The following is a 14,857-nucleotide window of genomic DNA, read 5'->3' on the forward strand; positions in this document are numbered from 1 at the left end:
TTTAGCATACCTTGCAGTGGAAACTATAAATTGCAGGGCTTTTACTATAGTCCATGTTTGACTTTTAAGTAAGGGTTAAATTACAGTTAAATCACTAGCTATAATCTGCCCTTTGAATATGTAATCTCAAACTAACCATGTAGCAGGTGATCTAGCCAAGGAATCCTACTTGGAATGTCCTTGTTCTGAGATGGATTCATTCTGAACGTTTCCTTTCCTCACTGGATAGATAAAACCATGTAATGATTTGACAGGGTTTGATCTAGAACTAGTAGAATGGCTATAGAATTGAAAGAATGAATGGATCAAATAGTCCTTTAGCACAGAGAAGGCAACACATTTGCTCCAAGTAAACAGCTCTTGATGGAGTTATCAAATGCGATGTTTAATTTGGTTATTAGCAGGTTCTAGGTTAATTGATAAAACCAAATCAATTCAGGTGCTTTGAGGTAGATTTTGAAAAGTGTTCACGTGGTATGGATAGATACCCAGTTATACTATTTATGTGGTTGGATAGTCTGCACAAAAAGCAGGCTTGTTTTGCAGCATGGCAATGCTGTGTATGAATAATGCATGCTTTTTTTTTCAGATGAGGTTTTTGACAGAATTCAGATAATACATTTGGCATTGAGATTTCAGTTGTACAGTATACATATGAAGAATTTCATATTCTGAAATGACAGGTTTTTTTCTTTACTTCATTAAAAAGAGGACATCTCTATCTTCACTTATCTTAAAACATTTTAATAACTGAGACTACCAATTATGTTTTATAGGATTTGATTTTTGTGCTAAGACCTTATCAAAAGCTTCTAATAAGGTGCTTTCTGCTGAGTTAATGATATGTTTTAGATGTCATTTCTTATACCTATCTTCAATAGACATATTCAGACAGTGTGATTGTAATAATCAAGGTTCAATCAAACCATACTTAGTATGACAAATATCGCATGAGATTGTAATGCAGGTATTCGTGCTCTTGATAAAGGGCTTAATTTGACTCCTAGCAGAGAGCCACTATCGATTTTTGTATCAGAATGCAAAATAGTTCTTATTTGTCATGTATGAGGGAAATTGCTTCTTAATTAAAATGAAATAAAATACTCACTCCAAGGTTTTATGCAGTAATACAAAAAGTATCACGTTGTGTTGAAAATGTGTTCTTACACAGGTCTGTAAAGGTTCAGTTAGCAATTATTCTTAACAAACTAAAACACTTCCTAAACAGCTGCTTAAAACATCATTTGTATCCTTCCTGGAATGTTTGTAGGTTTACTGTACCCCAAAGCTCACTTCTTGTTTTTCCCTCCCCCAAAGCAAATGTCAAAGAAATATTTGAACAAACTATTATTCATCTTCAAATCCCCTTCAACTGGGACTGTGAGTTCATTCGGCTGCATTTTGGACATAACAAGAAGAAGCATCTTAACTATTCAGAATTCAGTCAGTTTCTTCAGGTTAGTTATTAACCTTCTTCCAAAGTAGAATTGAAATTCATTTTCATTTCTAATAATACACTAATTTCATTATAAATTTGGAGCTTATTCTGATATTTCTCCATACCAGTTCTGTAAGCAGTATGTACTCGTTGTGCCTTAACTTGAATACCATCCTATAAAAGAATGTAATTAAATACACTGTTTATGATATTAACCATTTTACTGATTGTTGTTTAACTGGATTGAGGGTCTGCTTTTTCTGTCATGGGAATTTAATAGCAAAACTAACCTCTGCCAGAGAAAGATAGCATCCTACATATAGCCAGTTGTTGTTAACCATATAACCTCCCATATAAATGTTTTTGCTTCTTTAACATTTCTTTTAGTGTATTTATCCTAATGCTTACCTTTTTTTTTTTTTTTTTTGTCCTCTCACTGGCATGATTGGGAGTTTGATCTTATATGCAGCCAACTTTGCAGGAGGCTTATCTCTTCCCTGAGATGTTGCTGAAGCACCCTCTAGGGACCAGGCTTTAAAGGATTTCATTTAGAACTGGACTTTGTACTAAGTCGAAAAGTTACAGTAAAAATATAAAATGAATTGAAGATCATACTAGAAGGAATTAAAGGAAGACATCAGTTATAAAGGAAGAAAGGAGAGTAGGAGAAATGTACATGAGAAAAGTAGTTTGCAGAATTGTTCGTAGTTGCACAGAATTCCATAAATTAACATGCAGTTATATTTAACTTACAGTTTTCTGTCTAGTGGACCTGAAGAAAAATAGATTATGCGCTTCCAGAGCTAGCCTTTGGTACAAAATAGTTTTGTACATAATGTCTTAAAAGTAGTGAGTGATAGATGTACTTTAATATTATCTGTCATTATTGTCCAGGGTAAAAATAGATCATAGAATCATAGGATAGTTTGGGTTGGAAGGGACCTTTAAAGGTCATCTAGTTCAACCTTCTTGCAATGAGAAGGGACATCTTCAACAAGATCAGGTTGCTCAGAGCCCTGTCCGGCCTGACCTTAAATGTTTCCAGGGATGAAGCATCTTAACCTCTCTGGGCAACCTTTTCCAGTATTTTACCACCCTCACTGTAAATCTACCCTCTTTTAGTTTAAAACCATTACCTCTTGTCCTACTAAGAAGTCTTTCCTGAAAATGCTTTCAGGACTGAAAGGTCTCAATAACATCTTCCCAGAGCCTTCTCTTCTCCAGGCTGAACAAGCCCAGCTCTCTCAGCCTGTTTGCATAGGAGAGGTGCTCCAACCCTTTGATAACTTTCTGGAAAAACATGTCTTAACTAAATAGGATCTGAAGTCTGTATTGTAAATTGAGATACTGGAGTTTGGCACAGACTTTCAAGGCTGCAGTATAACTTGATATTACTTTCAAGGAATAAACTGTGTTCTGCCTTTGGTACCATGTATTTTAAGTGATCTCAGGCACAGATTTGGAATACTGGGCAGAAAAAGCTGGATTGCTATTTTATGTGGAACCTAATCCAAAACAAAGTGATAAATATCTGTTTCGATTTTATGCTTATTGTTCCAAGATACTCTTATGTAGCATACAGTAACCTTTTACAGTCTTCATATATTAAAAACCCTTAGTATGGAAGGGTAGTACGGGCTGTAGTAATATCAATATGTACACGAGTTGGATATTGTTGTCCCTCATTTTAGATTAAGTTATGTTTCTTGTTTCTTATTTGTGTGGGGTTTGGACTTGGATCATAGCAGGCTTGTTGCACCCTGATCTAGAAAACCTTGATCTTGAGGTTAGAGCAGTTGAGAACTTACTGTGAAGGTGATATAAGCTGGATAGTTTGCCTTCTTCTTATTGTGTGTCAGTACATGGTTATTATTTTTGCTGCTTCTGGAAGTCTGAATGGCAGCTGAGTGTGCTTTATGTTTGTTTGAATAGAAGGAAACAACTTTTTCTGGACATAGAATTTGCAACCATCATTATTATCTTGAGGTTAGGTTACTGCAGTGTGCTTTATATGAAGGTTTTTACAGATTGTACAGGAGTTTTAAATTGCCTGAAATGAATGACCATTTCTGACATTATGGGAAGTAGCTGTTGGGGGCACTCTAAATCTATATTATATAATTTTCACTGTCCTCCTATTTATTTTCAAGTACTTTTCAACGAGTTAGTTTATAATAGCCCAGTCATATTTCATCTTGGATGTGTAGGAGATCAGTTCACTTTGGGTTTTTTAAGATCAATATCAGATGTTTCCCTATCAGTTAAGTGTTTAATAAAAGAATAGCTAGCAGATAGGACATGGATATATGAAGTTTATTTCTCAAATCACTTAGAGAAAGTGTGTGTTTCCTTACAGTTGAGTTGGGGCTTTTCCTTGACAGAGGAACGAATTTGTGGTTAAACTCAGTATGCAGACTTCTCATCTTACTTGAGCTGGCATTTAAGTTTAAACTGCAGTTGTGCTGTGGTCTACATGCATGGACCTACTGAGGCATGCTGTAAGAATCTGTAGTGAGATTTTTGTGAACAGCTAAGTTATAAAACTTGTTTCTAATCTGCTGTTTCTGAATGTTCATTCTAGGAGCTGCAGTTAGAACATGCAAGACAAGCCTTTGTATTGAAGGACAAAAATAAAAGTGGTATGATAACTGGGTTGGACTTCAATGACATCATGGTTACCCTTCGCTCACATATGCTTACTCCATTTGTGGAAGAAAATTTAGTTTCAGTAAGTGTAAATAAAAGTGCCTTGAATTCAGCATTTAATGGCTGTGATGTTTTCAGATGTTACTGCTTCTATCCCACTTTGTCTTCTCCTACCTTTTTATCACTCCCTTGATACTAGAGATTATCACCATCATAACAGAATGAACAGCGTGACACATGGCAGCATTCCTTGGCTGCAGGAGTGGAAAAGTTTGGCAGTCTCGTTTACATATTGGAAACAGTTTGAGTTAGTCTACTAGACTTTTCCCTAAAGCAAGGCAAACTGTACTTGGCACAGAAAGAACATTCATTTAGAACAAAAGCATCTGATTTTTATATTTGAATATATGACATCTCAAAAGGTGGAGACTAATTTCAGTTTTGTCTTTTTATGTATTCTTACATTCTTTTTCAGATCAGAATTCATAAAATCAGTGTGTAGATTCTAGAGGTAGAATGGTTACAGCTGTGATAGCTTGGCAAGATCTGTAGGTAAAGCAATGATGTAAAAGTTACAAACTAACAGTATATAGTATTAAAAGTATGTAAGAATGAAAGTTATAAAAATACAAAGGAATATCTTTTTATCTTACTATTTTACCTATAAATCTTGTGTTGTCTAACTAATAAAACATACCATCTTGTGTAAAATTTATAGTATCTACTAACTTTGGACTTTGAAATAGTCGGTGCTGTATGTGATGCGAGAAGTCAGTTAGTGCCTTTATCTGAAGTAGCATTTACATTCGTTTGCCTACTAGAAATAGAGTATTAGGAAAACATTGGCACATTTAGTATGTGTATCAGATACATTGAATAATTATCTGCTTAAATGATTGTTTCCTAATGTTTTTACCAAAAAAGTAGTATCCCATCTAACAATTCTGCCCTAATGTTTTCTTATAAAAAAATATCTTAAAATTGCAGGAATGGAAAGAGATCTTTAATTCTTTCCTTATTTTTAAAGGTGGCTGGTGGAACCGTTTCACATCAGGTCAGCTTCTCCTATTTCAATGCATTTAATGCCCTTTTGAATAACATGGATATTGTTAGGAAAATCTACAGTAATATAGCAGGTACAAGAAAAGATATTGAAGTCACAAAAGGTAAAGTGTGTTTCCTACATTTTCTTAGTGTTTTAGTTCTGTCCAATTTGTGATCTGGTATTGCACATGAGTTAAGGCAAGTTGGAAGCTGCGGTAGTATGCAAGGTTAGGGCTACTATCAAAAGTGTTTAAAGAGTGATTTTCATTCTCAAAGGTTAGTAATAATTTTTAGTGAGCTCATTGAGGAGAAGAATTGGGATTCTGGCACAAGCCTTGTTGGCCTTATTAGTTTGAATGATTAACCTGAAGTCAGTATGTTGTTGAGAATTTTACCACTGATTGAAAAATTCCTGGGAAGGGATTCATGGTTGCTTAGAAATAGAAAGGGAATGTGATAGAATGGGGTAAGTTTGAAAATCCATCATCAGTAATCCCCATGTTGTTTTAGCTCTAGTTACTTTATTCATGATTAAATCTTTTTTAGAAAAATTGTAATTATTTATGAATTCTTAGTGCTTACTTGCCTGAGTCGTTTTATATATAGTTTATATCTGTTAGGACATAGGTAATCTGTGTGCATATGAAAAGTTATTTCAGTCTTGCTGCAGGCATGAGTAGATTGATTTTGTAGACATTTTATGACAGATTTTATCACCAATTTTATTACCTGTATGGATGGGACCAGCCAAGCCTGTGTGTAGTAAAAAGCATGCCAAGTTTCTTTCTCCACCCCCCCCTCCCCCGCCCCCGTTCTTTGTTTGGGTTATGTTCATATGCTCTGCATACCTTTGTCCCTAAAGGAGAACATAAAATGCGTGTCCGCATCCTCCAAATTCTGCTAACAAATTGCCTAGCAATGTTTTTTGGTGCAGATGCATAAATACATCTAGCGTGGATTTGTGTTGTGGAAAAAAAGGAAGTGTGTTTTTACTGCTCAGACTTGTATACTGCAGTTTGCCAGTTATGTCATGAACGTGTCGTATAATTTGGCTAGATGAATACCTAAGCTTGGGGCTGTTCAGAGCTAGCAGAGAAAAATCTGGACATGATGGCAATAGATGAGTCAGTTGCTCTTAAAACTATGGCCCATTATTCTGTTCTGTTTCACAGAACTTCAGAAACAAGAGTCACAAATTGTGGGTGTGGTTTTATTAAGCTTGCAAATAAAAGGATTTTTTGTTGACTTTGATGAATTCTTACCTTAAATCGCAGTTGTGGGGTCAGACTTGATCTGTGTTGCAAAGACCTGTTTCAAGATAGATGTTCTCCTAAAGATATTCTTTTCTCTTTGCATAATGGATTTTGCTTCTTGGTGATAGATTTTGTTTTGATGGTATTGAAGTTATTTGTGAGCATTTAAAGAGGAAAGTTGTCAAATAATGCAATTACTTTATTTCTCTTTCTCTTTTGAATCCAGAGGAATTTACCCACTCTGCAATCCACTTTGCACAAGTTACACCACTGGAAGTAGATATTCTCTACCAACTTGCTGATTTATACAGCGTGACTGGGTAACATAATTAATATTAGCATTTTACAATCATTTTGTTGTTTTCTGTGTGAAAGTTACTAATTTTCACCTTAATTTTGAAAAGTTTTGTGTTCTATTGTATTTCAAGTAATTTATTCAATGTAAACTCTCCTTGATGTATCCATGGGTTTTGTAAGTGAATTGTGTATATCAAACACAATTATTAGTTTTTGTATTATAGGTAAACATTTAAAATAGCAAAATACATTACGGTAGTCCAAAAAGACTACAGTACACTGGTATTATCAACTCTAAGTATTGGTGATGGTTTGCATGGGTCTTTAACACATGTGAAAACTTAGGTAGGAGTACATAGAAATAGGTTAATTTGTGTAGTATATCCCTTGTTCCTAGTTATCAAGAACTTGCTTCTGAATAATTCAGGCTCCCTTTATTTCCACTTTATTCCATGAGAATGTCCTTCTAATTCCAAGCATTTCTTATTGCAGTATAGCAGACTTCTTAGATGTGCATTCGGATGTGACAAGTGTTTTTTTTTTTTAACTTAAGATGTATTCTGTGGGATGTGGCCAGGAATACAGTATCTACTGGGTTTGGTGTTTTATCCACCAGTAATTTATTTCTCTCTGTCCTTTGTAAAGGCGCTTAACTATGGCAGATATAGAGAGAATAGCACCACTGGCAGAAGGTGCATTACCTTACAACTTGGCAGAACTCCAGAGGCAGGTAGGTAGAAAAAGAATAAAATTGTTAAAGTTAAGTGAATGTTTACATATCCTTACATATGAAAAATAAGAATAATACACTTTCGATAGGTTCTGAAACATGCTGTGTGTATTGCTATTAGGATAGAAATTGAGCAGGCTATTGAGTATGCATCTAAACAAGGTATTAGATGTCATATTAGATTGGTCTGATGTGTGTCAGGGTAATCTAAAGAACAAATACAGGCTGGGTGGAGAATGGACTGAGGGCAGCCCTGAGAAGAAAGTCTTGGGGAGTTGGTTGACCTTGAAACAGTTACAAGCAGATTCAGAAAGGAAGGCATATATACATGGTGAATTACGTGGTTGCATAATCAAAAAGTACATAGTCCAGTTGCACATAGGTGTTTATTACACAAAAGAAACAAAAAAATAGGATTTGATCTTAAAAGTTTCTGATGAGCAATCTTTTGTTTATTTTTGCTGTTGGAATTTAATGAGAAATTTTAATTCCACAGAGCTCTACATTCTGGAGTAAGGTTTACAAGAAAATACAGTGATATTCATCTGAACCAGTGCATTTTGCTTCAAGGATGTTTTCACATCCCTTTTCCCCCTGTAATATACAAAGGGAAGATTCTTAAGATCTTGTATGAGCATATCCCATTGTTCTGACTAAATACATCTTTGTGTGCTCAGTAGATAAATGTAATTTTTCATCCTGAAAGTTCTCACTTTATTGCAATGTCTGAACTACTTTAATTCTCTTTCCACCTGTTAAGAGTCTATGGGGTGCCTATCAAAACATCCAAGGGCCCTGATTCCCAAGTGGGCATTATTCTGGTTTGGGCTGGGTTCTGCTCCCAGCTGCCCACACTCACTTCGTGCACAGACAGGCGGGCTTCTTAGGAATCAGTTGCTGAACAGCCACATCTTGCAGCTCAACATTTATGGCAATCTGACACTGGGGATGAGTTGTGTTAAAATGCTGCTCCTGAATTGCAGTGATTCAGCAACTGATTCACAAGTAGCTCAGCCATCTGGGCTGTTGGGGCAGGAGGACATGCAGCTGGTAGCAGTACCTTTGTCAACCATTCCAAGCTACACTGTTTCCCGTTAAGTGACGTTCAGATTCACTGTCCTGGTGATGCCAGTGACAGATAGTACTGCTGCAGAGTGGCCTGAAGTAAATTGGCAGTGTAGTGACAAAAGTCACCCATGCCTTATTAGCCACAGGAATATCCTGTGTTTTCCAGTGGATGAGGAGACCCAAGAGTCTATCTGAAAAGAAAAGCTTGTGTTTATAAAACTTTTTATTTCTCAGCTCAATTCCTATGCATATTGCAGAGGTTCTTTTAAGCAGTTACATCCTACAAAATCTAAGATATGTATTAATGACAGGAAAATCTTGAAAGTTCAACTGCTATGATTGAAAAATTGTCCTATATGGAATATAGCAAGTCTTCCATACATGGGACTGAGTGTATTGGTTACCGTTATTACAGGTGGATTTGATCATTCAGTTCTCTTTCAGACAAATTGGTCTGAAATGCAGTGTCTGCTCTGTTCTTAATGTTATGCTTTATTGTCCTTAAGCGATTAGGCATGTAAGCCAATTAAATAAGTGTTCAAAACCTACTTAGTGGTAAGAGTCTTCCTATGGACTCCTGATGACAAGAATGATGTCATGAGAAATAATTTTGATGAAGTTTCGTAATTACATTCCTAACTGCCAACTTTGGTTTTAATCAGTGTCTTCGTATTCACCTTTATGAATAGATAAAATACTGACTTGTTTTATTTTACACTTCAGAATTACCTTTGTAACTTGGCATTGTTATAAAATGAGCTCACTGATAAAAGTTTTGCTCATCAATAGAACAGAATACACTCTTTTCACACTCCTGGAGTAAGACATTATATTTTCATCCTAGTCTACATTCTGTGTTAAGAGAAGATGACAAAAAGCGAAGTAATTTCATTTTCTTTTATTTATAAGGAACAGTCTTTTAATAGACCTTTTCCTAAGCGAACCTTATATTACCTTATTTAACTGTATTAGTAAAATGAAAGATATCCCTTCCTGGAAGAGGGAATATCATCTCAGAGAGGTCCAGCTGTCCCTGAAAAATGAAACCAAGTCTGTAATTACTTGTGTATGATTTTAAAATTCCTTCTTAAAGGAAAATCTACATTTTTACATAAAGTAATTTTATGTAGGTTTGCTGGAAATGGAAATTAGCCTGCTTTCAACCATGTTTACTCTGTTGTCAATTTTTTTTCATTGTGTGAGATTTTCTTAAAGCCTAGCAGCTGAATATCCTATGGGGTTGACAGCTACAGTAATTTTCTGTTTATAAATATTCATGATTTGAAAGCTATAGCATTAATTACATTCATTTACATATCCATCTGAACACACAAGTAAACTGCAAACTTTGTGAACACTTATTTAATAATATAAAAGTGACATTTCCTTCAGAGTTTGATTTTTAACGTCCAATGACATATTCAGTAAGACTGATGTCTGAATACAATGATTCTGTGATTGAATTTTGATGAGAACTGTGTGGGGCTTAGGAAAAGAATAACCTTAAAACAGCTAAAAAGAAGCAGGTGTGCTATAGCAGGAGAAAATTTTTGTGTAAGGAAGAACCACTTCTAAGCCTTTGTGGAGTATTATTATTGCATGTGTCTTTTGTTTACATCAATCAAAAGAAATATCTCTGTATTTTAGGATTTTTTATGTGCATGTATGTTTATTTAGATTTTATTGTGAACTTTTGTTTTGTAGATAGAAAAATTTAGTGTTTTGAGAATAGTGAGGCCATTCATCAGATTTATTGCTTCTGATTGCTTGTAAAGGCAATACATTCGATTTAAGCTTTTATATGCTGGTCTGCATATGTGCACTTTATTGTTTTGATGCTACCTAGAATTTCCCATTAAGCTATGTTGTTGGGAGAGGAAAATGTCATGTGGAAGCAAAGATGTTAGCTGTATCTTTTTCTTCTGTAGAAAAACTGTATAAAATATAATTCATGCTTTTTATCACATGTAATGATCGCAGGTAATGACAGGTAAAGATCACATCTTAGTTTTACGGGCTTTTGTCCTACATTTTGTACATACAGTGTAACATTATGTGATGAAGGCAGGTTTTTTTGCACATCCAGTGTAATACCAGTCCAAACAGAGTAGCTTACACTGATGTACCTGCTGCCTTTCTGTGGGTATTTCACTTTTCAGAGCTTGAGTAACTTGAACTTAACTTAGTTAGGTAGCCTTGATGAGTTAACTGCGAAATGTACATGTGATAATCTTTGTGAAGAGTTCATAGTGTGCATCAGAGCAAAGCCTTCCATGGCAGTTTGTGGTATGCATATATTCCAGCTGTGCTGTCAGGACCACATCTGCTAATAGCACAGGGTGCATTTAGGAAAAACAGGTTTGTTTTGGGGAGATGGGCTTTAGTACCTGCTTTTATATGGAATTTAACAGTTAATATCTTGGCCAGTAGTATAGCCTGAACAAGTTATACTGCATAACAAATTCTTTTCTTGTCCCCTTGTTTGTGTTTGGGAGAAAATTTGGCCCATGTTCTGTACTCTGTAATTTTGTGAACACTTACATCTTGCTTATCAGTTACCTTGTTTCTAATAATATGAGTCTCTGCAAATATTTTCTGTGCAGGCCTATATTTGATTAGAACACTCACACATTTATAATAGCATGTGTGATTGAAGGTAGGGAGGTCATCATTGTGCTTGTAAATTAGGAGCTGCCTGAAAAAGACTTGTGGAGAATACTTTGGGAAATAATTGGTTTTTGCTGTTTTGAAGACATTAAATGTCATGGTTTTGCTGTGTATTAATGTATATGTAACCTTAAAATATATCCCGTCTTGATAGATGCTATCTGTGAAATACTAAATTCCTTTTGAGGTAATGAGTTTTATTCGAGCCAAAAGGGGGAGATAGATGCCACACAAACTCAAAGTCAACAGAATGGAAAGTAGCAAAGTTGATTTGATTTTCTGTCTGCTTTTTCTTGACCGTAGTTGTTTTAGATATACTGGGAATATATAAGGAAGAATATTTTCTGAAAGGAGTATTTGAAAAAAGTGCTTCATTTATTAGGTGTAATGGAAGTTATATAGTAACTATTTTTTTTTTCCTCCATAACATAAAGCTACCAATTTTTATCAGATTCTTTCTGTACCATTATAAAAGCCCATTCACAAGCATCTTTGTTTTCCCATGCAGATTTTCAAGTGCTTTATATGTCCTTTTTTCTCCCCCCCCCCCTTCCCCCCCCCCCCCAGCAATCTTTTGGAGAGTTTAGCAGGCCTATCTGGCTCCAGGTGGCAGAGTCAGCTTACAGGTTCACTTTGGGCTCAGTTGCTGGAGGTGAGTAATATTTCTGTTTTCAAGTTTAAGTTAGTTTAGCACTGTCTTGCCAGAATGCTTGGTCTCATCTATGATGCATTTCTTGGTTATAAACGTGAATAATTGTAGGGTGGAGCTGCTTCTGCTTGTGCCATTCCCTTTCTTTCCTTATTGCTTCTGTTCTGTTCTGTTCTGTTCTCTCCACAGTCCTCTGAAATTACACCAGTAATAAAATTCCTTACTAGTAGGTCAGATCGGTTTACTTTGTTTTACACACCTTGTTTTAAGTAACTGAAATTCATTCTCCTTGAGACTTTTTTCTAGACTTTCAGTATTGTCCTTTCTTTCTTCCAAAATATCAGAGATCTTACCAGCTTATATATTTTTTGTATTTAAATAAATATTGTAGAAAATCATCATAAAAATGATATACTACATCAACAATGGTAGTGCAGAAACAATACTCAAATGTTTCCTTACAGCTGTTGGTGCGACTGCGGTATATCCCATAGACCTGGTGAAAACTCGTATGCAGAATCAGCGCTCCACTGGTTCAGTCGTAGGAGAGTTGATGTATAAAAACAGTTTTGACTGCTTTAAAAAGGTTTTGCGTTTTGAAGGCTTTTTTGGTCTTTACAGAGGTAAGTGAATAAAAAATAAATTATACCAAGTCAGGGATTTTCTGCCTCTCTTTCTAATACCTCAGCACCTAATTTCTGAGGGGAAGACCAGGAAACTTGATATCATATACAGTTTTGCTTCTGTTTCATAAAACTCAGTATGTATATTCTCTTGAGCACTGTTCATCGTAAGGAACTACTAGAAAAACTGGGCATATTTTTGTTACTGATTTGCGCTGTGCTGCTTAGGTTGTTTAAAGCCCTAATTTCTGAGATGTGAGTGTTGTGGACATGGTTGTTATCTCACAAATTGAGAACTGTAACTTTTGGCTGGAGATAAATATCAGAGGGAGATTAGCATGTGAGGAATAAAGGTCCATTTTACTGCAAATATTTTTTGTTAAGACAAAAGACAGTAATTTTGAAATGTACCTGTCAACTGGATGCCAGTTCTTATGACTCGTATTTTTGCAGGTAGTGGGACTTGTTTTGTCCTGTGAACAAGAAACTGCATCTGCTGTTGTATTATGTTGCTCTATTTTACTTTAAAATATCAACAGTGGAACTCATAAAAGTTGTGATAGAAAGAAAAAAAACAACTAAAAACCCCTCCTCTGAAATACAGGTTAAGAATTCGAAGCAACTTTAATCAATTTTATCAGTTAGACTGAAAGCTGTCTTATATCTTGTTTTAGCTTAGAAGATTCTGAAAGGGTTTTTATCACATCAGTAAGGTGACTCACATAGAAGATCCATGTTAATTAGTCCTCTGAAATCAATGCTTAGTTGAATTCTCTATTTTTAATTGTCATTTCACCTAAATGATCGATGTGTGCAGTTATCATAAGGATCAGAAAAGTATTGGCACATTTTTGGTTTTTTTTTTTTAGTTGGAGAAAGTGACTTCTGTGATGGTCACATCCTTTTTTTTCTCTTTGCAATGTGTTTTGTCGTTGAAGACACTGAACACTGTCCTTTAAAAACAATACCTGGGAAGTTTTTGCATGTGAAAGTCTGTGGATTCTGGCTAAAGAATTCTTTGTAATCTTGCAGGATTTTGTTATGCAAGTGAATAGAGGAGGAATATGTCAGTGAAAATGTTAATGAAATAGCTGTAATCTCCATAAATAACGTCTTACTGGTGAATTGTTTTTCTTTTTTTGTTGCTAAATCTTTTGCAACAGCAAATACTCCATGAGTTACATTTATGAGACTGTTTCTATAGTGCTGTTCTATGGTACTGTTTTCTTTCTCTTCCCCCAACCACATGTTTTTGCACAGCAGCTTCTAAAACTGACCATTTGTTATTTTTATTTTCTAACCTTTCCCAAACACTTTGAAATCAAGGATGATTCCGTTAATGAGTTGGAACTGGTGCTTTACACTTGAGGAAAAAATATGCTTGTTTGAGAGCATGTCAGTTTGTTAAACTATTTAATAGTCTGTTTAATAATTGTATTTAGGATTGTTTAGCGTAAGAAGTTGTTTTGAAAATACTACAGTTAATGGTCAGCATGTTACATCTTGGACTGATACAATTAGATGGTCTGTGGAGTACATTAAATTAATCAACAGAAATATTTATAGAGTTGGCTGAAGTCCTTCACTCAACGATGCAGGTTCTCTGGCACACCAAGTATGTGTGCCCAGTGAGTTCAGCTGCATAGAAGGGGGGATTGTCTTATGTTTTGTCTGGTAGTTTTGGGTTTTTAAAGTGTAGGCACTGCAGAGCTGGATTTTCTTTTCATGGTAGATCTAAGATTCAGGTTGGGAGGGCAGCATATCTTTTGTTATTGTCAACCTTTCTTTGTATTTAATAACTACCTTTCCTCAGCATAGTAAGTCTGTAAATCACATAGAAAGTATTATGTTGGAAGAAAACACTACACTGCATATATTAACTGCTGCTCTTTCTATTTAGGTACCTTTGCTCTGAGCTTCCTTTTAAGGAAGTAGTATAAAAATTCTTCAGGCTGAGTACTTTCGGTAATTTTGAACATTTGAAAATGAATTTTTAGTTATTATTCTTTTCACTTAAATGATAGTGGAAAGCTGCATTGTATGAAAATAAGTTTTATTCCTGTTATCTGATCTTTTATATAATTAGTGGGGGATTTTTGTTAGGTAGGTGGCAAACACTTCTGACAAACTGATATTCTGTAACCATGGAATAACATTAGGAAGTGACCACTTCTTAGAATAATACGCCCTTTAAGGTTTATGACCTATCCATATGCCAAAAGGATTATGGAGAAAACAGATTTAAAAATAAAAGATGCTGTTATGATGTTGTATGTTAGGAAGTTAAGACTGCCATCTACTGATTTTTTTCTTAAACCTATTAGTTCCTAGAAAAGTGTATGTGCAGTGTATGGAAGTTCATTTTGGTAGTAGCTATTTTTCAAGAACAAGGTCCTTTTCAAGAGAGGTTTCTCTTCACTAAGGCTTCCTCTGGGTGAAATA

The 14,857-nt window shown here is 35.2% G+C and overlaps 1 protein-coding gene across 3 annotated transcripts in view; it reads left to right on the forward strand.

Moving 5' to 3' along the window:
* The window catches only part of SLC25A12 (solute carrier family 25 member 12), a 49,214-nt gene that overhangs the window by 17,443 nt on the left and 16,914 nt on the right, over positions 1 to 14,857 (forward strand). For all 3 annotated transcript variants that reach the window (XM_061342492.1, XM_061342509.1, XM_061342501.1), the window contains 7 exons: positions 1,318 to 1,457; positions 4,020 to 4,166; positions 5,112 to 5,250; positions 6,608 to 6,701; positions 7,324 to 7,408; positions 11,711 to 11,795; positions 12,257 to 12,415. In XM_061342492.1, coding sequence (XP_061198476.1) covers positions 1,318 to 1,457; positions 4,020 to 4,166; positions 5,112 to 5,250; positions 6,608 to 6,701; positions 7,324 to 7,408; positions 11,711 to 11,795; positions 12,257 to 12,415 — 849 coding nt within the window. The remainder of the gene's footprint in view (positions 1 to 1,317; positions 1,458 to 4,019; positions 4,167 to 5,111; positions 5,251 to 6,607; positions 6,702 to 7,323; positions 7,409 to 11,710; positions 11,796 to 12,256; positions 12,416 to 14,857) is intronic.

This window comes from Neopsephotus bourkii, unplaced genomic scaffold, assembly GCF_033783945.1.
Source record: "Neopsephotus bourkii isolate Nb327-2 ecotype Australia unplaced genomic scaffold, CSIRO-AGI_Nbou_v1 NB_196, whole genome shotgun sequence".
NCBI lineage: Eukaryota > Metazoa > Chordata > Aves > Psittaciformes > Psittacidae > Neopsephotus > Neopsephotus bourkii.